This window comes from Neoarius graeffei, chromosome 2 (genome assembly GCF_027579695.1).
Source record: "Neoarius graeffei isolate fNeoGra1 chromosome 2, fNeoGra1.pri, whole genome shotgun sequence".
Taxonomy (NCBI): Eukaryota; Metazoa; Chordata; class Actinopteri; order Siluriformes; family Ariidae; genus Neoarius; species Neoarius graeffei.
The window spans coordinates 81410719-81434513 of NC_083570.1; the positions used below are offsets into that span (position 1 = coordinate 81410719).

At 44.9% G+C, this 23795-nt stretch overlaps 1 protein-coding gene across 1 annotated transcript in view; it reads right to left on the bottom strand.

Annotated features, from left to right (window-relative positions):
* The window catches only part of mob2a (MOB kinase activator 2a), a 119170-nt gene extending 98589 nt beyond the window's left edge, over positions 1-20581 (bottom strand). The window contains exon 1 of the mRNA XM_060915054.1: positions 20097-20581. Coding sequence (XP_060771037.1) covers positions 20097-20113 — 17 coding nt within the window. The 5' untranslated portion in view covers positions 20114-20581. The remainder of the gene's footprint in view (positions 1-20096) is intronic.
* Positions 20582-23795: the final 3214 nt, after the last annotated feature.

Consider the following 23795-nt stretch of genomic DNA (forward strand, 5'->3'; position numbering starts at 1 on the left):
GCCCTGGCGGATTCAAGTTGTTCCGCCTGTGGAGTCGTTTCCCGGCGTTTTAATGTGCACGGACAGTGCATCCGCGACGAAAACGAGACGGATACGGTCTAATGTAAACACCACCTATTTGTCAGCCCTGCAATGACCTGGTGACTTGTCTAGGTGGTGTTTACATTAGACCGTATCCGTATCGTTTTCGTCGCGGATGCACTGTCCGTGCACATTAAAACGCCGGGAAACGACTCCACAGGCGGAACAGTTTGAATCCGCCAGGGCCCACGTATTCAACCCAGTACGTATTTGATCCGGTGCTGTGTAAACATTGAGGAACGAGGATACGCAGTGCTGAGCTCTAGCTGACGTCGTCATTGGACAACGTCACTGTGACATCCACCTTCCTGATTCGCTGGCGTTGGTCATGCCACGTTGGTCATGTGACGCGACTGCTGAAAAACGGCGCGAACTTCACTTCTTGCTATTGGTCCCGAATCACTGCTCGTGCGCTTCACTCGCGCGCTCTGTGAGCTGCGCAGGGCCGGAGTGCGCACCCTCCAGAGGGCACTCGCTGTTCAGGGCAGAGTGATTTGGAGCGCAGGATGCCTGCGGAGCCGAGCGTATCCGTGTATTGGCATTGCTGTGTGCACGCGAATCGTGTATTGGTGTTGCTGTGTGCACGCGAATCGTTTTAAAAACGTTAATCTGATGATCCGCTGATACGGTCTAATGTAAACACCACCCTAGAGTGTACCCCGCCTTTCGCCCGTAGTCAGCTGGGGTAGGCTCCAGCTTGCCTGCGACCCTGTAGAACAGGATAAAGCGGCTAGAGATAATGAGATGAGAATAATAATAATAATAATAATAATAATAGCCTCAATGAGGCTGTAGTTCATACCAGTTGTTGTGTGAGAGCTTGAAATCCAGTCAATCCTGTAGGAGTAGCGATTTTTGTGAAATTGCATATGAACCATGTGTAGCCGTATCCATGGCAGGTGGCGCCACCTGGTGAACAACTCTTGTTGGAATATGTCTTTAGAGTCTTCTGGGTAAGTTTCAGTGAAAACATCCTAGCAGTTTACGAACAGTAACGTTTGGTGTGTGGAAATTGCGATATTAGAAAAGAAGAGTCAATTTCTCACTTTGACAACGCAACGGCGTGTCATTTATTGAAACACTCAAGGAAGAACGAACAAGATGGCACTGCCCATCAGATAAACAAACCGAGTTGGCAACCTTAAAGGGGCCACATCGCTAATACTCTAACAAAGTAACACATTAAACATGTCATGCGGAACGCACATCAGATCAGAGTAAAATGCCAACTTAGCTGAGCAAGGCAAGCAAGGCATCGGAACAGAGTAAAATACCAACATAGCAAGCAAGACATGGTATGGTGAATTATGTCCATAATAGATGTCCACTACATACGTCCCCCCAGAATTCGCCATAACACAGAAACAAATGAAAGTCAGCGAGAAGGTGGGTGAACAATCCGGCCATAACGACTCCTCTGCACTGGAACATGGGTTGAGGAACCCCCGCGTGGTGGCGTCTCCGAGGCATTGAGGTGGGAGGAAAGATGGTGGTGTGGGGATACCCTAGGTGCCACGCTTGGGGACTGGGGCCGAATCGGAGGACGCCCTCGTTTTGGAGGCTGAGCGAGCCCCACAGGTCTGTCCACATCCAGATGAGCTGGCTGAAGGCGGTCCACCGAAACGCGTTCTGCCTTACTGCCAAAGTCCACCACAAAGTGCTTTTCCCCGCTTTCTAGCACGTGGAACGGCCCATCGTAAGGTGGCTGTAGTGGGCCCTGGTGTGCGTCATGATGAATGAAGATGTATTCCGCTGATGGCAGACTCGGGGGAGTGTAGGATTGCGGGAGGCTGTGGTGTGAAGTAGGGACAGGCGCAAAGAGCCTCGCCTTATCCTGAAACATCATCCGCTGCTGGGCTGAAGACCAGGGAGTAGAAGAGTCTGGAAAGAAATCCCCTGGAACCCGCAATGGCTGGCCATACACCAGCTCCGCTGATGAGGCCTGTAGGTCCTCCTTAGGGGCAGTCCTCAGGCCTAGCATGACCCAAGGGAGCCTGTCAACCCAGCCACCATCCTTGAGGCTGGCCCGAAGAGAGGCCTTCATAGCCCGATGAAAACGCTCACAAAGCCCATTAGCCTGGGGGTGATAGGCAGTGGTACGGTGGAGTTTCACACCTAGGCTGTTTGCAATGGCGTTCCAGAGCTCAGAAGTGAACTGTGAGCCCCGGTCCGAAGACAGATCAGATGGGGTGCCAAACTGGGCAACCCAGGTCCCAATGAATGTTCGAGCCATTTCAGCAGTCGTCCCTGATGTCAATGGGACAGCCTCCGGCCAACGTGTGGTCCTATCAACTATGGAGAGGAGGTAAGTGAAGCCCCGGGAGGAGGGGAGGGGTCCCACCAGATTGACGTTGACATGGTCGAACCTTTGCTCTGGCACTGGGAAATGCGCCAGGGGAGTTTGTGTGCGACGGTGAATTTTTGAGCGCCGACACTCCACACACGAGTCTGCCCAGTCCTGCACATCCTTCTTGAGGCCATGCCAGACGAACTTGGCTGCCACCAACCTCTGAGATGGCTTCCTACCTGGGTGGGAAAGGCTGTGCACAGCATCAAAAACTCGTCGTCTCCATGCCGTGGGCACGATGGGCCACGGCTGCCCAGTGGAAACGTCACAAAGCAGTATGTTGCCACCATCACCAAAAGCAATCTCCGATAACTGCAGTCCAGTGGCAGCTGTCCTGAGTGCCAGCACATCGGGGTCAGTGGCCTGATCGGCTGCCATGTGGGCGTAGTCAAGCCCCAGGTGGACGGCTCCCACAGTGGCGCGAGAGAGGCAGTCAGCCACAAGGTTGGTTTTGCCCGCAACATGTTGTATGTCCATGGTGAACTCGGAGATGAAAGAGAGTTGACGCTGTTGGCGGGCAGACCACGGCTCAGACACCTTAGCCATGGCAAACGTAAGGGGTTTATGGTCGACAAAAGCTGTAAACTGTCGCCCCTCCAGCAGTGAACGGAAGTGTCGGATGGCCAGGTGGAGTGCCAGCAGCTCCCGGTCAAAAGTGCTGTATTTACGTTCAGGTGAGCGTAGCTGGCGGCTAAAGAAAGCGAGTGGCTGCCAGGCACCATCCACCCACTGCTTGTGCACCCCGCCAACTGCATAGTCCGAAGCGCCTGTAGTGATGGCAATAGGTGCATCAGGCAATGGGTGCGCTAGCATCATTGCTTTGGCCAAAGCAGCCTTTACAGCCATGAAAGTTTTTTCTCTCTCTCCGAGGACCAATCCACCAGGTGTTTCGGTGCTTTCCCCTTCAAGGCTTCATGCAGGGGGCACATGATTGCAGTAGCACCGGGAATAAAGCGATGGTAAAAGTTCACCATTCCCAGGAACTCCTGCAGGGACCGCACCGTGACGGGCCGTGGGAAGTTTGAGATCGCGGCAACCTTAGATGGGAGTGGCATGGCCCCGTCCTTGGTGATGCGATGACCCAGGAAGTCAAGTCAATGGTGGTCAAACCAAACTGGCACTTAGCTGGGTTGATAAGTCCGTGCTGACTGAGACGCTCAAAAAGGATCCGCAGGTGGGCCAGGTGCTCGGTTTTGGAAGTGCTGGCCAAAAGGATGTTGTCCAGGTAAACAAATAGAAAAGGCAGATCACGCAGTACGGAGTCCATGAGGCACTGGAAGGTCTGGGCGGCGTTTTTAAGGCCAAAAGGCATCCTCAAGAATTCGAACAGTCCAAAAGGGGTGATCACTGCTGTTTGGGCACATCAAGCGGATGGACAGGAACCTGGTGGTATCCACGGACGAGGTCCACCTTAGAAAAAAATGACCTTGCCTGCCAGGCATGTTGAAAAATCCTGGATGTAAGGCACTGGATAGCAGTCTGGCGTTGTAGCATCGTTAAGTCTGCGGTAATCACCACAGGGGCGCCACCCGCCGGCGGGCTTGGGAACCATGCGGAGGGGCGAAGCCCATGGGCTGTTGGAGAGGCGGATGATGCCAAGGTGTTCCATGCTGTCAAACTCAGCCCTGTCAATGGCCATCTTAGCTGGATCTAGCCATCGCGCCCAGGCATAGACAGGTGGGCCAGTGGTGGCGATGTGGTGCTCCACCCCATGCTTGGTAGTAGATGACGAAAAGGTGGGCTGCGTGAGCGCTGGAAACTCTGCGAGCAGGCGATGAAACTCGTCAGCCTGTGAGAGCACACTAGACAGTCTGATGGAGTCTACACCAAGGCAAGGCAAGGCAAGTTTATTTATATAGCACATTTCATACACAATGGCAGTTCAATGTGCTTTACAGAAGTAAAAACAAAAACAGTAAACAATAGAGAAATAAAATTACATAAAATTATTTTATTTTTATTCTAAAACAATTAATTAAAAGAATTAAAAGAATTAAAAGAAAATAAGAATTAAACAATAGTAGAAATAAAATAAAGTAGAAATAGGAGGAGAAAAAAAAGAAACCAGCAGAATAGAATAAAGAATAAAGTTAAAATTAAAGTAAATTTAAAACATGCAGAGAAAGTAAAAATTATAAAAAAAAAAAAAAGAAGACAATATTAATTATTTAACAGAAAGCATCTGAAAACAGCTTGGTCTTTAACCTAGATTTAAAACTGCCAACAGCAGGAGCATTTTTGATGTCCTCTGGCAGTTGGTTCCATAGCTGTACTGCATAGTAGCTAAAAGCTGCTTCACCATACTTTGTTTTAACAACTGGTTTTAATAGTAAATTTTTCTGTTTTGATCTGGTAGATCTGACTGGGTTAGGCCGCTGCAACATATCAGAGAGGTAATTGGGCCCTGTACCATTTAGAGATTTGTATACCAGCAGCAATGCTTTAAAGTCAATTCTGTAGCTTACTGGAAGCCAGTGAAGGGACCTTAGAATTGCAGTAATGTGCTCTGTTCTTTTTGTTCGTGTGAGAACCCTAGCCGCTGCATTTTGAACCAGCTGAAGTCGTTTGATGGTCTTTTTTGGCAGGCCTGTGAAAAGGCCATTGCAGTAATCAACCCTACTAGAGATGAAGGCATGTATTAGTTTTTCCAGATCATTTTTTGACATAAGTCCTCTTAGTTTGGAAATGTTTTTTAGGTGATAAAATGCCGTTTTAGTGATCGCTTTCATGTGACTGTCAAAGTTTAGCTCGCTGTCAATGAAAACACCAAGATTTTTAACCATTTCTTTAGTTTTCATCCCTTTTGTGTCAAGAATAGTGGTAATCTTGAGTCTTTCATCTTTTTTTCCAAATAGAATTACTTCTGTTTTATCTGTGTTCAGCTGAAGAAAATTTTGTGACATCCAGCTATTGATTTGATCGATACACTGGTAGAGACATTCAAGGGGGGCATAATCATTAGGTGATAGAGCGAAATAAATTTGGGTGTCATCTGCATAGCAGTGATACAAAATTGAATTTTTATTGATAATTTGCCCATGTGGGAGCATATAAAGGTTGAAAAGTAATGGTCCAAGAATCGACCCCTGGGGGACACCATAGGTCAAGGACATTGACGTTGAGGAACAATTTCCCAGGGTAACAGAGAAGCTTCTATCTTTTAAGTATGAATTTAACCAATTGATAACTTTACCAGTCAATCCAACCCAGTGTTCAAGTCGATATAGCAGTATGTTGTGATCAATAGTATCAAAAGCTGCACTGAGGTCCAGGAATACCAGGACTGATGTTTTGCCTGCATCAGTATTAAGACATATGTCATTTATAACTTTAATCAGCGCTGTTTCAGTGCTATGATTGGCACGAAATCCTGACTGAAAATTATCAAAACGGCTGTTTGCTATCAAGAAGGCAGTTAATTGATTGAAGACAATTTTTTTCAAGGATTTTCCCAATGAATGGTAAATTTGATATTGGCCTGTAGTTATTTAATACTGAAGGATCCAGATTATTTTTTTTAAGAAGGGGCTTTACAACGGCTTTTTTTAGGGACACAGGAACAACGCCAGTCTCCAGGGATGTATTTATAATTTGAAGCACATCTGTAATTATAAGATGAAGAACAGACTTAAAAAAGTTGGTGGGCAGAATGTCCAATTCAGATGTTGAGGAACTGAGATTTTGTACAGTTTTTTCAAGAGTCTCATAATCAAACTAAATTCTGACATTGTGTTGAAGTTATCTATCTGTGTCATTGGTGATTGCAGTTTTTCAATTTTTTGCAACTGAGATATATTATGAGAAATATTCTGCCGTATTTTATCAATTTTACCTTTGAAAAAGGATGCAAACTCATTGCATTTATTAACTGAGAGAAGTTCAGGTGCTAATTGTGGTGGGGGATTAGTTAGCTTCTCTACTGTTTAAAATAGCACACGGGCATTGTTCATATTCCTGCTGATGATGTTGGAGAAGAAAGACTGTCTTGCTTTACGAATTTCATAATTATAATTACAAAGCATCTCCTTATGGATTTGATAATGAATGTGAAGTTTAGATTTGCGCCATTTTCTTTCAGTCTTTCTACATTCTCTCTTAAGCAGTTTAACAGCCAGGTACTGCTTCCATGGTGCTTTCTGCTTATCATTGACTCTTTTGATTTTGAATGGAGCAATATCATCCATAATTTGGGTCATATTTAAATTAAAAAATTCCAGTAAATCATCTACAGAGTCTGACATTTTGGTTGAGTTCTGAGAGAGAGCTTGCTCAAAGAGAGCACATGTGTTGTCTTTTATGACTCTCCTACCTATAGTCGTTGAGCTATTCTGAATGTGAGGAGACATAGAAACATCAAAGAAAACACAGAAATGATCGGATAAGGCCAGGCCAACAACAGTATTAGAAACAGTAAGACCCTTTGTGATAACGAGGTCAAGAGTATGACCACGAGAGTGGGTCGGCCCCTGTACATGTTGTACTAGGTTGAATTTGTCGATAATTGCAAGTAGTTCTTTGGCATAAATGTTATCAGTATTATCTACATGCAAGTTAAAATCCCCAGATATAATAAGACAATCAAACTCTAAGCAAATGACTGATAACAGTTCACCAAACTCTTCAAGAAAGACTTTGGCTGAATGTCTCGGAGGCCTATAAATAGTTAATAATAATATGTTAGGAGAGCATGTAACAAGTGCACATAAGTGTTCAAAGGACATAAAATCACCAAGTGAGGATTGTTTACATTGAAAAGAGACTTTGAATATATTTGCGATCCCTCCACCTTTCCCTTGTCAGGTAACATTCAAAAAATTAAAATTTGGGGGAGCTACTTCAATAAGGGTGAAAGCACTATTTGCTTGATCCAGCCAGGTTTCAGTTAGAAGCAAAAAATCAAGATTGTGTTTGCAAATAAGATCATTAATTAAAAATGACTTGTTTAAAAGTGATCTAACATTCAGAAGAGCTAGCTTTACAGAAAGTCTAGAAGTAGTATCTGCTTTTGCACTCTGATGTTGTTTTAAAACAGGAAGGAGATTAGATTGGTTCACCCCCAGGGTTAAATGTGCTCTATGTATTCTGTTTCTTATCAACACAGGAATAGAGCTGGATGGCATAGGCACATTGGGTCCTAGCTGGTTTTCAACACTACACCCATTTGCAGGGACCCAGAGTACATCAAACAAGACTTTCTAAATGTTCCATTTAGTTTGAGGGTGAAAGGATTGGAGATGACATGTATCTTTTGGATGGTGAAAAAGATTTGTAGCCAGCTGAAAGTCCTGGGCGAACTGGGTACACTGCTTGTCGCGACAGATTTGGGCTGGAAAAAGAGAGTGTAGCCATTGGGAGCAATTTTTTCATGCTATTTGGGAAATCCATCCGAGGAGAAGTGGAGTCGTCTGTCCTTGAATGTTGGGAGTCTTGCAAGTCAGATGTTTGTGTGTCCTTGATGACGACTTGCAAAGATGATTGTTTAGGCTTTGTAACTATGTCAGTCTGCGACATCTTATCAACTGTTTTCCTCGGTGCTGGCTGAGAAAAGATTGCAAGTTTGTAGTGGTCTGCTAAGACTTTACACCACTGAGAGTGCAGATGTATGAAGAGAATGTGGTGGCGTCAATCAAGCGACGTTTTTTGACATTCACCAGCAGCCCGTAAGCGCATAGAAAACCCACACCCAGGAGGGGGACAGCCACTTTGGCCGTGATAAAGTCCCAGTTAAACCGCTGAAACACAGCTCCCCGTGACGCGTGCCATAAGTGCGTATGGGGCTTCCGTTAGCGGCCTCCGGGGGGGGGGCCAAAATCATTTGCCAGGATGTCCAGCATCAATGCAGGTAGAATGCTCCTCTGCACGCCAGTGTCACACAGGAAATGGCACCCAGAGATGGTGTCCTGGATGAACAGCAGCCTGCCAGTGCGGCCGACGCTCAAGGCCACTACTGAGTGCCGGCCTTGTCATTTCCCGCAACCCCTGAAACTGCAAGGTGGTCGGCATTGCTTGGCCCTGGAGCCAAATTTCGCATGGTAAAAACATAGGCTGGAGTCAGAACGTGGCCGGTGCGAAACTGTAGCTGCTGCAGTGAGCGCTGGGTCACCAGGGTACAGGGCGGCGGCATGACAGGCATGGGACGGGTCGGTTGCAACGGCATAAGCAGGGCTGAGCGCAGCAGCAGGCATGCAGGGGTGTTGAACAGCCAGAAAAAAAACTTGTCAGCCTCCTCTGCCAGTGCGCGGCAGTCAGTGATGGAAGTGTTGGCTAAAGCAGCCCGTACCTGAGGAGGGAGTTGACGCAAGAAAAGCAGGATGAAGAGGAACCCAGGCCTGTGCTCCCCAAGCAGAGCCAACATTCTGTCCATAAGTTCAGAGGGTTTGCTATCGCCCAAGCCTTGCAGAGAAAATAGCCAGCTAGCCCTCTCAGCATCAGAAAGTTCAAAAGTCTTTAACAGGTGAGCCATGAGTGTAGTATACTTGTCCACAGCAGGGGGGTTTTTCAGGAGACTGACCACTCGTCGCTGTCGAGCTGCTGAAGGTCGACACTACATAGTAGTACTTGGTGGTGTCCGCGGTTATTTCACGCAGCGCAAACTGTGCCTCAGTCTGCGCGAACCACGCAGAAGCCGACGACTCCCAGAACTCCGGGAGCTTCAAAGTTACAGCATTTGTCACCATAGTCGTTCGGTGTGTCTCTGGAATGTGTCCAGCAGACAAACGTTGGGGTCACCAGTGTGGAAATTGCGATATTAGAAAAGAAGAGTCAATTTCTCACTTTGACAATGCAACGGCATGTCGTTTATTGAAACACTCAAGGAAGAACGAACAAGATGGCGCTGCCCATCAGATAAAAAAAACGAGTTGGCAACCTTAAAGGGGCTGCGTCGCTAATACTCTAACAAGGTAACACATTAAACATGTCGTGCGGAACGCACATCAGATCAGAGTAAAATGCCAACTTAGCTGAGCAAGGCAAGCAAGGCATCAGAACAGAGTAAAATACCAACGTAGCAAGCAAGACATGGTATGGTGAATTATGTCCATAACAGATGTCCACTACAGGTGTGACGAGTCACCCAAAATTTTCAAATGCCCATAAAATATTAAATATATGACAGGTGATGCCACTGTCTTGACAACTTTTATACAAACCAACCTATCGAACATTCCATACGAGTTTGAACAAAATCTGATTACTCCTGCAGGAAGAGTAGCGATTTTCGTGAAATTGCACGTGACCCCTATGTAGCCTCATCCATGGTAGGTGGCGCCACCTGGTGAACAACTCTTGTTGGAATATATGTCTTTAGAGTCTTCTGGGTGAGTTTCAGTGAAAACGCCCCAGCAGTTTCCAAAGAGAAGCGTTTCATGTGACGAGTCACCCAAAAATTTCAGACGCTCATAAAATTGTAAATATGACAGGTGGCGCCACTATCTTGACAAGTTTTATGCACACCCACCTGGGGAACATTGTATGTGAGTTTGATCAAAATCCGTTCAATCCTGTAGGAGGAGTAGCGATTTTTGTAAATTGTGGATGGATGACGCATGATCACATAAACTCATCCGGCCTGGCCTACGGTCAGATGTGATGATAAGAAGAAGAAGAAGAAGAAGAAGAAGAAGAAGAAGAAGAAGAATTGACTATTTATTAAATAAATGCATTCAAATTTCCACTTCACGTTTTCTTTAAATGGCATATTTCTGGAATAACTTGGGCATTTCATCGTCTCATCAGGAGTTGAACAGTTGATCTGACTCTGGTGTTCACCCAAGGTGTAACTCTCCAGAGTACAGTACATTCAGAAGGTTCATATAGCCAGTGTACATAGTAGAATCATATATCCAAAGCTTGTTAAGCTGAGCCATAAAACATAAAAGACAATAAAATGCAGAATCAATACAAGCTTTGTCATTCATTCACTCATTCATCCATCCGTCTTCTGTTACTGCTTTATCCTGAACAGGTTTGAGGTGGAAACAGTTCGCAAACACTGCAGGTATACACGCTAGGATCCCAGTCCAGCACAGGGCAACGTGCACATACATGTTCATACACGGGGCAATTTATTTACAGCATACCCCAGCGAACACACACACACACACACACACACACACACATTATATTTATATATATATATATATATATATATATATATATATAAAATTTTTATTTTTAATGACAATGACAATATGCTTCTTGAAATTGTTTCTTCAAAAGTATTTCCAACAAATATGCAGTGCAAACCAGACAGCTTAATGCCAAGGTCAAATTGTAGATCACCAAGTTCAGACCACTGTTCCCAATGCTGAATTTAACCAATTACTGTAGCAGCAAAAGCAAACAAACAATCTCAAAACAAACAGTGACTTCAAGCTGCAATGTCTGAACGGAGGCCTGTTAACTGTCAGTGATTCATAACTTATACACTCGAGAACAATAGGACCACACAGGCTGCCGCTGCAATAAAACATGCTTTTAGAACCTAATTTATCCATTTGCGAGTGACAGTTATACTGCCGCTCTTACACTCAAGCTGCTCTTAGTTTAAAGAGGCCGTTGTGGTTAAGCAGTCAAGCTACAGTGCAAACTGAGCTCTGATCTCTATGGATTAAACAGCTGTTATATTCAGCAGCATTAGCAGGATCTCCTTTATTAGGACTAGACACTAGTAGTTTGTGATGGTCAGTTATTCATCAGGGCTTCAGATACTCTCTCACTGAACAAACTCCATACTGAAAATGAAGACCACTTGGGATGATGGGAAATAAACGCAAGCTTCAAATGAGAACATGGGGCTCAGCCTTTTCAAGTTTTGCTTGTTTTTGAATCTGCTGGCATTGCAAGCTCCCTACAGAGCAGTTTTGTACGAAATAGCAAACTCGGGATGAGAACAGCAATGCCAAGGAAAACATGTACAGAGTGCAAGGACAGGCCAACATCTCTGCTGCAGTAGAACGTTAAACACTGCAGTTTATCCAAAATGTTCCCTCCACCCACTGCAGGCCAGGGAAAAGAAAAAAAAAAAAAAAACACACACACATCAAACCAACCCAAAGAGTTTTCCTAAAGTGAGAAAGCTCTTCTTTATGCAAACTATCTAGAAAGAAACTCAAACTGTACCTAATATAATACTTCTACATAAGAGCATATAAGAATAGGACGACTCTCGAGAATAAACATTTATCTGGCTTGTTAAGCTTGCCTTGACACAATAAAAGTGCACTATATTTGACACACTCGCACTGACGCAGTACCCTGACGTAATTCTAGACCATCAAAAGCGATGAGTCAGATTAGCTTTCAGACCTACAGGGAAAAAGTAGACTACTGCTACATTACTAATCAACTGTCCGTCAGCAATATCCTATTCATACAAGACATGGTATTGTTAGGCTGAAGTAAAAAAGCATCTTGAATCATTTAACAGAACACAGTCTTTCCTTAACAAATGCCATGGCTATTGAAGGAGCTGACATGGTGCCCTAAGGTACGGGTTTGAGAACAATAGCGTTCCTCCACCCAGTCGAGAGTGTTTCCTTCCCCTGGCCTCAACGTCACCGCTTTATTTTTGTCTACGTGCTGAAATGCTGTGCTCTGTTAAACGTGCAGCAGAACCTCCCAGCGCTCTCGTGTCCGTATTTCATCAGCAAGTTTCACAAATATACATTTTAGTCTCACAAAATGCTTATTCTGGGCTCAAATGAGGTATAGGACTAGTTAAACAGGAGCAAAAATACTAGGCTGTTCTTTCTGTACGTGAAAAGCGCAAGGCATATAAGTAGATATTTACCTTGCATTTTCAGCACAGGCTGCAGCACACAGGAGATGCTGAGTGCGTAATGAGATAAGAATGTGGATGTATGATCATTACAACAGCTGGATGATGAACTAAACCCATGAGGATCCTTAACAATACCTGACCTTGCCATTATCACCAGCAAGGCACGTGCAGCTTCTCTGAAAAACTCGCACAGAAGACTGGACAGATTTTTTTTTTCTTTTTTAATGAATTTCTGATAAACATCCCAGTACATGCAAAATTACACAATGCAACAAACATGCGGTGGAGTAAATTACACAATTAAGCCCTGCAGCAGAGTTCGACCTTTTCCGTCTGACTGTTTTGGCATAACATTCCTCACCAAGCAAATGTCTGAGTACATTATCGTCCTGCAGCTTCACTCTGTAATGTGCTCCCTGGAAAACAAACAAATGATTAGAAGGCACAGCAGGCCTGCACTGATCCTGAATAATATTGCTAATTAGTAACGGATATTAATAATAAGCAGAATGGGTTTACATTTCATTTGTAGGATGAGTTCACTAGGATTTCATTGCTGCTTCTTAATTAGCAAAAAGTGAGCAATTGCTGCCTAATAACCTAACGTGCACATTTAGGCTCAAACACATCAGAGCGAGCATATACCGATATGGGTGTCAGGACTCTTTCTCCACCCTTCTTTATTTTGGCAAAGTGTCAGACAAACAGAAGTAAATTACAGCAATTCTGCCTCATCAAAAAAAAAAGGCATGGATTCACATTATTAACATGGCACATTGTTTCAGATCAAAAGGCTTTAGGATTAGGCTTTTTTTTTTTTTTTTAAAGATGCACATACTTAGCGTTACACCACTGGACTTCAGTCTGGTGAGGAAATGTAAAATGATTGTACTGAACATTTACAGCACTTTCTGACATCAGGACTTTTATTTTAGCCGAGCTTGCAGCCATCACGACACCAGCTCTAAGACAAATATCCTCATGTATTACAGTGACATACATTTGTAATAGCCTCTAGCCCACTCTGACATGAACATCCATTGTTTCAATGTAAGGGATTAAACATCTGTCCTCCGGGTGGAAATAGCTGAGCAGAAAAAGACACTTTTTTATCTGTGTGTCCACACGGTGATGCAAAACCCTGTGTGGCCTCCTACGAAGCAGATCATACAGCGAGATTAACATGCTTGTGAAACTTGCTGTGTGATACCAAAAAAAGACATGAAAAACAGCTATTGTGGCTACATCCTGCCCCAGATGATACACGAAAATGCAATCAAATGGAAAACGGGAAGGAAAAAAAAAAACCATACACACACCACCCAGTGTTGATATCAAGATAACATTTGATCAAAACAAAGGCTTAAAAAAAAAAAAAAATCAGAGCAGAGAGAATCATCACGTGTTCCACATGTTTGTGATTATGCACTTGGTTAACTTATTTGTGTACTTCAACCTTCTTGTGATTAGGATTATGTGGGCTACTCAGGTCCTGTACAAACAATCCATTGACACTAAGAAATATATAAACAGCTGAATTTTTCTATCTCTATATTAAACAGACTGTTCAAGTCGATGGAATTTGATCACGCACTTTTATATGAATAAAGTCAGCCAATTTTTCTCTAACGTGCCTCTATATTCACAAACGCGTCAGTAATAGCCAGGCTTTTCTATGAAGATCAAGAGATCTGATATCCTATACCTCTATAGTGGTGTTGTGAAGTGATACAATTACCTCAGGAGCGAGGCTAATTGCATCACAAGAGTACAATGAAGCCTGAGACATATTAGTACAGAACATCACAGTCTCTACAGTCTCTCAGGCCTGTAATATGGTATGATGTTTCCAGAAATGCCACATTATTATAAAATACTTTGATAGTTTTGCAACATCTTCTCTTTAAAAATATTAAGCTTTCAGTAAAAGGAAGGCCTCCCATCATGTGAGGGGGGTCATACAGTTAATCAATTTGACAATTTTACATTTCTTTATCTCAACTGTAGTTACATCTTAATTAGTCCGTGGAAACAGGCACGTCATTATTATATTAAACATTTCCAGTAAAGAACTCTTTATGATTTTAATGTTTTGCTCAATAAAAACAACTGTAAAAGACACTATATACACCCACCACCCCAATGACAAGTGTATTTACTTTAAAACCACACGTTATTACCTTTTTTCAGATCATGTTAGCCAATAGAGTCGAAGCACAATCCTTATCAATAAGGCAAGAATATCTCATCTCATTATCTGTAGCTGCTTTATCCTGTTCTACAGGGTCGCAGGCAAGCTGGAGCCTATCCCAGCTGACTACGGGCGAAAGGCGGGGTACACCCTGGACAAGTCGCCAGGTCATCACAGGGCTGACACATAGACACAGACAACCATTCACACTCACATTCACACCTACGGTCAATTTAGAGTCACCAGTTAACCTAACCTGCATGTCTTTGGACTGTGGGGGAAACCGGAGCACCCGGAGGAAACCCACGCGGACACGGGGAGAACATGCAAACTCCGCACAGAAAGGCCCTCGCCGGCCACGGGGCTCGAACCCGGACCTTCTTGCTGTGAGGCAACAGCGCTAACCACTACACCACTGTGCCGCCCCAAGGCAAGAACATGTTTCCCAAAATGCTTTTTATAAATTTACGGAAAAAAAATTTTTTTAAATAGGGTGTATGTATGTTTTACATTGGATTTCAAAGCAATACATGGCACACTTTCCATACTGAGCAAAGAAAACACTTTTAAAGATTCTTATAAAGATGAAAGTTTATTATTATTATTATTATTATCTCATCTCATTATCTCTAGCCGCTTTATCCTGTTCTACAGGGTCGCAGGCAAGCTGGAGCCTATCCCAGCTGACTACGGGTGAAAGGCAGGGTACACCCTGGACAAGTCGCCAGGTCATCACAGGGCTGACACATAGACACAGACAACCATTCACACCCACATTCACACCTACGGTCAATTTAGAGTCACCAGTTAACCTAACCTGCATGTCTTTGGACTGTGGGGGAAACCGGAGCACCCAGAGGAAACCCACACGGACACGGGGAGAACATGCAAACTCCACACAGAAAGGCCCTCGCCGGCCACGGGGCTCGAACCCGGACCTTCTTGCTGTGAGGCAACAGCGCTAACCACTACACCACCGTGCCGCCCATTATTATTATTATTATTGAGGTAGTTTTCTGGGATCCTATTCCAGGAACACTGGGTATGAGACAGTGGGGAACACACCCAGGATGGGATATCAATTCCACATGCATGAATACTCACAGCCAGGGGCAATTTAGCATAGCCAGTCTACCTATGTCAGGGTGCAACTGGAGAACCCATATGAAACCCACCCACACACACACACACCACAAGAACAGCATACACATGCACAGAAACCTTACACAGACCATCACCAGAGCTCTGGATCAAACCAAGAACCCTGGAGCTGCACAGTACCAGCTCTACCTGAGATCTCGCAAAACTCCATCGTTTTTCTTTTTTCCCCAACCATGTCCCTTCTAGAGGTCTGTACATATGTAACACAGGGGTCAAGCTTGAGGCAGTCAAAAGTTGAGAATGTAGACAGTTGTGGTGTCTGAAAATGAATTATAGGTCTGTTCAACAGGGCTATCAAAGCATTAATTACTTCATATTTCACACCTTGACTAATATATCATGTGTATTCTTCATATGACCTCAGCAAAACTATATGTTGCGACCCATATCATTTATGGTAATCCATCCATCCATTACCTGTAGCCGCTTTATCCTGTTCTACAGGGTCGCAGGCAAGCTAGAGCCTATCCCAGCTGACTACGGGCGAAAGGCGGGGTACACCCTGGACAAGTCGCCAGGTCATCACAGGGCTGACACACAGACAACCATTCACACTCACATTCACACCTACGGTCAATTTAGAGTCACCAGTTAACCTAACCTGCATGTCTTTGGACTGTGGGGGAAACCGGAGCACCCAGAGGAAACCCACGCGGACACGGGGAGAACATGCAAACTCCGCACAGAAAAGGTCCTCGCCAGTCGCTGGTAGTTTCAAACCCAGAACCTTCTTGCTGTGACTAGAACAGTAGACATGCAGCAGACACACTTCCATTACATACACAAGACTAATGGAAACAGTGGGTAGCTTACTTATAACCACGAGCTTAGATTTCAGATGATGTGAAAAACGTTTACCTGGTGTTACTGAACAGATATCCATGAATGTAGAAGTAATGTGAAGTAAAAGAAAGAAAGCACAACTTTATTCATCACACACTTGTGAAATTTCCTCTCTGCATTTAACCCATCTGAAGCAGTGAACACACACATGCACACACACGTGAGCAATGAGCACACACACATACCCAGAGCAGTGGGCAGCCATGCTAACAGCGCCCGGGGAGCAGTTGGGAGTTAGGTGCCTCGCTCAAGGGCACTTCAGCCCAAGGCCGTCCCATATTAACCTACGTAACCGCATGTCTTTGGACTGTGGAGGAAACCCACGCAGACACAGGGAGAACATGCAAGCTCCGCACAGAAAGGTCTTCGCCGGCCACTGGTAGTTTCGAACCCAGAACCTTCTTGCCGTGAGGCAACTGTGCTAACCACAGTGATCCATAATATGATATTTATAACCATGTCAGAGAATGTTTGCTCCTCCTGAGCAGCACATTTTAGTGTTTCTCTGCTCAAACACACCCATCAAACATTCAGTAAAGTAGAAAGGTATATAGTGTTAGAGCGGGTTAGCACTAAAACGGGACCTCAGCTCTCAGCCGTCCCATATTAACCTAACCACATGTCTTTGGACTGTAGGGGAAACCCATGCAGACACGAGGAGAACATGCAAACTCCACACAGAAAGGTCCTCGCCGGCTGCTGGTAGTTTCGAACCCAGAACCTTCTTGCTGTGAGGCGACCGTGCTAACCACAGTGATCCATAATATGATATTTTTTACCATGTCAGAGAATGTTTGCTCCTCCTGAGCAGCACATTTTAGTGTTTCTCTGCTCAAACACACTTATGGGCAATTCCATGTAAATGTCAACCTCACCATGCAAAAATAAAGCAACATGTAATACATCAAAACCACTCCCAGAGATCTCACCTAGGCCTGTATTTTACAGATGTGAATAAGTTGAACCAATTTGTAACCAACCTAATATGTCACTGTCAGTCTTTCTTTCTTATGATGTAAAACCCAAGCTAAAATCAACTTTGATCATGTATAATTCTATATTATTGCCACAAGCCACAGAAATGTATGCTAAAATCCACAAAACAGCAAAACAATAGCCATCCTAAATATTATTAAAGAACTTTGATAGTTTTAGCTGATATTTAGAGAGTTTTTCAAAGGGTTATGGTGGTTAAATTGCTGATTTTCTAAACATATGCCATGTCTATTTCAGACGCGTCACATCCATAACGGAATTTCGTCACATCCATAACGCTGACTTTTCCTTCTGAAACTCTGCATGAAATACAAAATATTTTAAACAAAGATTTTTTAATATTCACCTTGGACCCCTCTATCAAATGGATATCTCCATTTCGACATTAGGGTTTACGATTTCACAGAGTTTGATAAAAATGTACAGTCACCCAAGAAAAGTGATACAATCAAACATTCAGTAAAGTAGAAAGGTATAGTGTTAGAGCGGGTTAGCACTAAAACGGGACCTCAGCTCTCAGCCGTCCCATATTAACCTAACCGCATGTCTTTGGACTGTAGGGGAAACCCACGCAGACAACATGCAAACTCCACACAGAAAGGTCCTCACCGGCCGCTGGTAGTTTCGAACCCAGAACCTTCTTGCTGTGAGGTGACCGTGCTAACCACAGTGATCCATAATATGATATTTATAACCATGTCAGAGAATGTTTGCTCCTCCTGAGCAGCACATTTTAGTGTTTCTCTGCTCAAACACACCTATCAAACCTTCAGTAAAGTAGAAAGGTATAGTGTTAGAGCGGGTTAGCACTAAAACGGGACCTCAGCTCTCAGCCGTCCCATATTAACCTAACCACATGTCTTTGGACTGTAGGGGAAACCCACGCAGACAACATGCAAACTCCACACAGAAAGGTCCTCACCGGCCACTGGTAGTTTCGAACCCAGAACCTTCTTGCCATGAGGCGACCGTGCTAACCACAGTGATCCATAATATGATATTTATAACCATGTCAGAGAATGTTTGCTCCTCCTGAGCAGCACATTTTAGTGTTTCTCTGCTCAAACACACCCATCAAACATTCAGTAAAGTAGAAAGGTATATAGTGTTAGAGCGGGTTAGCACTAAAACGGGACCTCAGCTCTCAGCCGTCCCATATTAACCTAACCGCATGTCTTTGGACTGTAGGGGAAACCCATGCAGACACGAGGAGAACATGCAAACTCCACACAGAAAGGTCCTCGCCGGCCACTGGTAGTTTCGAACCCAGAACCTTCTTGCCGTGAGGCGACCGTGCTAACCACAGTGATCCATAATATGATATTTATAACCATGTCAGAGAATGTTTGCTCCTCCTGAGCAGCACATTTTAGTGTTTCTCTGCTCAAACACACCCATCAAACATTCAGTAAAGTAGAAAGGTATAGTGTTAGAGCGGGTTAGCACTAAAACGGGACCTCAGCTCTCAGCCGTCCCATATTAACCTAACCACATGTCTTTGGACTGTAGGGGAAACCCACGCAGACAACATGCAAACTCCACACATAAAGGTCCTCACCAGCCACTGGTAGTTTCGAACCCAGAACCTTCTTGCTGTGAGGCGACCGTGCTAACCACAGTGATCCATAATATGATATTTATAACCATGTCAGAGAATGTTTGCTCCTCCTGAGCAGCACATTTTAGTGTTTCTCTGCTCAAACACACCTATCAAACCTTCAGTAAAGTAGAAAGGTATATAGTGTTAGAGCGGGTTAGCACTAAAACGGGACCTCAGCTCTCAGCCGTCCCATATTCACCTAACCGCATATCTTTGGACTGTAGGGGAAACCCATGCAGACACGAGGAGAACATGCAAACTCTACACAGAAAGGTCCTCGCCGGCTGCTGGTAGTTTCGAACCCAGAACCTTCTTGCCGTGAGGTGACCGTGCTAACCACAGTGATCCATAATATGATATTTATAACCATGTCAGAGAATGTTTGCTCCTCCTGAGCAGCACATTTTAGTGTTTCTCTGCTCAAACACACTTATCAAACATTCAGTAAAGTAGAAAGGTATAGTGTTAGAGCGGGTTAGCACTAAAACGGGACCTCAGCTCTCAGCCGTCCCATATTAACCTAACCGCATGTCTCTGGACTGTAGGGGAAACCCACGCAGACAACAAGCAAACTCCACACAGAAAGGTCCTCACCGGCCACTGGTAGTTTCGAACCCAGAACCTTCTTGCTGTGAGGTGACCGTGCTAACCACTATGCCACCATGCCGCCCCTAGACTAGTAAGAAAGATTAAACTGTAAAAGTCTGAAAAGTAGCAGCTTTTGCCGTGGGTGGTAAAAGAGAGCAACTAAGTCCAGTTGCTCTCTTTTACCACCCACAGTTTACTATGACCTGGATGACAGAATCTTCACAGCTTTTGCATTTCTCTGAGCGTTATATCCAGCCTGCACTGTTGAATTACTGTTTAAAGCTGCAGGTCCTACAGACAGCAGTACTGGATCATGGGATGAAGCGCCAAGTTGCTTCTTAGTAAACAAACAAATACAACTCCAGAGTTGCTAAAAACGCACAGGACAGGACAGGACAGGTGAATGACGAGTTGGTTACTCTCTGACTTGCATCAATGCCAGTAAATCATTTCTGATCTCCAGGAAACACAGTGAGCTGTGATGAGCAGTGAATACTGAACTCACCCCATCAGCCAGTCCATGTTGTTAGTGATGCCAGTGGGAGATGTCCAGCAGAACTCGCTTTATCTTCCAGGACACCTCACGCCAGGGGAGTGAGGGAGTGTGCACTCGTCCTCACTGCGTCCAACACTTGTGAAATGTCACTGTGTCAATTCAGAGCACGATCACCCCGAGGGAGAGATGGGACATCACGGATCCGAGGAGCAGGAGGATGAGATGAGATGAGACTCAGCCTGCATGGACTTACAGAGTGAAAGACTCCGAAATCGTCCCGGTGAGAAAATAAAACCCGATTAGCGATGAGCCCATAAGTGGCAAAACTACTCAGAAGTGTTTTCTTAGGTGCCAGTGTGTCTGCACGCTGCTGTCCCGTATGCTAACATCAGCTCCCGAGCCTCTGCCGCTGCAGTAACATTTTCAGCCCCTCTGCTTCACAGGGAATCCGGAAGTAACCAAGCCGCCGACCCTGTCACTCGCTGATCCGCGTCCCCTGCCCGATTTGCACTGCGCATGCGCACTATTTTCACACATGCGCATTTTCACACAGGTCTGCTTATGACAGCTCTTCAGTTGTGTGCTTGAATCTCAGTCATGTTGTAAAGTGTAGGAACCCAGTATGAGTCGGACCCCATACTCATAATTTAGAGAAACGAACCCACTCTTATTAACTACCCAGAGTCAAATGGGCAGAAGTCTCAATTAAAAAAAAAAAAAAAAAAAACTGAAGAAATAGCCCATATCTAGCCGAAGTCTGAATCAGTGGCGGCTGCTGGTTTTTAAAACATGGGAAGCCCATTTTATGCATTCATCGTAAAACCTGTAGGCCGGATATCAAAGCATAGAAAGGTGTGCCCCATTAACATAGTGAACTAGACAACCCTACCTAGTGGCAGAAAGTATTTTTGCTTGTACATTTCATGTTATAGTCTGGCTTGCCAGGCTAGTGCCTCATATCCTTAATCAAAAATATCAAACATCCAAAAATCACTAGCTATTCAATGAAGAGCCTTGAACAATCATACCCTGACAGAGTCTTTAACACAACATCCAACTGTGCAACACATCCTTGAACATCTTCTGCAACACAGTCTGGAAATTCATAACCAGGTAGGCTATGCAACACACAGAACCTTGAATATTATACCCAGGTATAACCTATAACACAGAGCCCACCATTCTCTTAACATTACTGAACAATATACACACTTCAGATTCATGAACACTATTTATACACAAATTCTGCCCTCCGCTCCTTTTCCAGAAAATGGTCTGTGACGCTGTCATACCAGCTGGTTGTGCTTTCCAGAGACTTCACCAATTTCTGTTAGCAGCTAGCACTGCAGATCCCAATAAGGCTCAAGCTAGCCTACAACCAGATTGAACTACAAATGAAATGAACAAGTGAATTCACGAATGATCAAACTGATAGAATGGATGAAAGTTAACGGAGCACAACGAGTAATATTTACATTTATTTACAGAGTAATGTACAGAGACATCAATGAGAAGAAACGTTTATATGAAAAGAAATTCGGACGGCACTTTGGCACACGACTACACTTTCTTGACATCCTCTAGGGACTGATCATGCTTCCGTGTTCCTCGCCGAAGTACCGCCCTCCTCATGTCTTTCAAACACTACCTCCAATAATCCTTTATCAGCCTGGCTTCTTGTCCCTCCCACTGTCTCGTTTAGTCCCAGAGAAGCCCGGCTTCCCTGGAAGTGACGATTTTGTTGATTTTAACCAATAACAACTAGCCGAAATTGGCTGTTCAGAGCCGTCTCGTAGACTGCAACGGATACCTGGCTGCCAGCCAGTGTTGCCAGATACTGCTGACGTTTTCCATCCCAAAATATGTTCAAAACCCGCCAAAATGCACTTAAAACCGCCCAATCTGGCAACACTGCTGCCAGTCCATAGAGCCCATTGAAATAAGAAAGGTTACAGCCTAGCAGCAAAGGTAGATTCTCGTAGCGAACTGCAAGTTTGTCAGACATCACTCAAATAAGTTACAGGATAGTTATGAACATAAATACAATCTTGGGCATATATTATGTTATGCAAGTTATTGTTTTAATGAGAATTCAACGTCGTAGACGCCGCAGTTTGGGGAGAGAATTTAAGGGGAAGCTCGGCTTCCCTTATTGTCTCTGAGAAATCGCCCCTGGTCTGAATCCATCCATCCATTATCTGTAGCTCCTTATCCTGTTCTACAGGGTCGCAGGCAAGCTGGAGTCTATCCCAGCTGACTATGAGGTACACCCTGGACAAGTCGCCAGGTCATCACAAGGCTGACACATAGAGACAAACAGCCATTCATACTCACATTCACACCTACGGTCAATTTAGAGCCACCAATTAGCCTAACTTTTGGACTGTTGGGGAAACCGGAGCACCCGGAGGAACCCCACATAGACACGGGGAGAGCATATGAACTCCACACAGAAAGGCCCTCGTCGGCCGCTGGGCTCGAACCCAGGACCTTCTTGCTGTGAAGCAACAGTACCGCCTGTCTGAATCCATCCATCCATCCATTATCTGTAGCCACTTATCCTGTTCTACAGGGTCGCAGCCTATCCCAGCTGACTACGGGCGAAAGGTGGGGTACACCCTAGACAAGTCGCCAGGTCATCGCAGGGCTGACACACAGACAAACAACCATTCACACTCACCTACGGTCAATTTAGAGCCACCAATTAGCCTAACCTTTGGACTGTGGGGGAAACTGGAGCACCCAGAGGAAACCCACACAGACACGGGGAGAGCATGCAAACTCCACACAGAAAGGTCCATGTCGGCCGCTGGGCTCGAACCCAGGACCTTCTTGCTGTGAAGCAACAGTGCTAACCACTACACCATCTTGCCGCCTGTCTGAATCCTGTTTGTTATTTTTCCATCCATTGTCTGTAGCCGCTTATCCTGTTCTACAGGGTCGCAGGCAAGCTGGAGCCTATCCCAGCTGACTATGAGCAAGAGGCAGGGTACACCCTGGACAAGTCTCCAGGTCATCACAGGGCTGACACACAGACAAACAACCATTCACACTTATATTCACACATACGGTCAATTTAGAGCCACCAATTACCCTAACCTTTGGACTGTGGGGGAAACTGGAGCACCCAGAGGAAACCCACATAGACACGGGGAGAGCATACAAACTCCACACAGAAAGGCCCTCTTCGGCCGTTGGGCTTGAACCCAGGACCTTCTTGCTGTGAGGCAACACTGCTAACCATTACACCACCGTGCCGCCTGTCTGAATCCATCCATCCATTATCTGTTGCCGCTTATCCTGTTCTACATGGTCACAGGCAAGCTGGAGCCTATGCCAGCTGACTATGAGGTACACCCTGGACAAGTCGCCAGGTCATCACAAGGCTGACACATAGAGACAAACAGCCATTCATATTCACATTCACACCTACAGTCAATCTTGAGCCCCCAATTAGCCTAACCTGCATGTCTTTGGACTGTGGGGGAAACTGGAGCACCCGGAGGAAACCCACGCAGACAACAAGCGAACTCCACACAGAAAGGCCCTTGTTGGCCACTGGGCTCGAACCCAGGACCTTTTTGCTGTGGAGCAACAGTGCTAACCACTACGCCATCTTGCCGCCTGTCTGATTCCTGTTTGTTATTTTTCCATCCATCCATCCATCCATCCATCCATCCATCCATCCATCCATTATCTGTAGCCGCT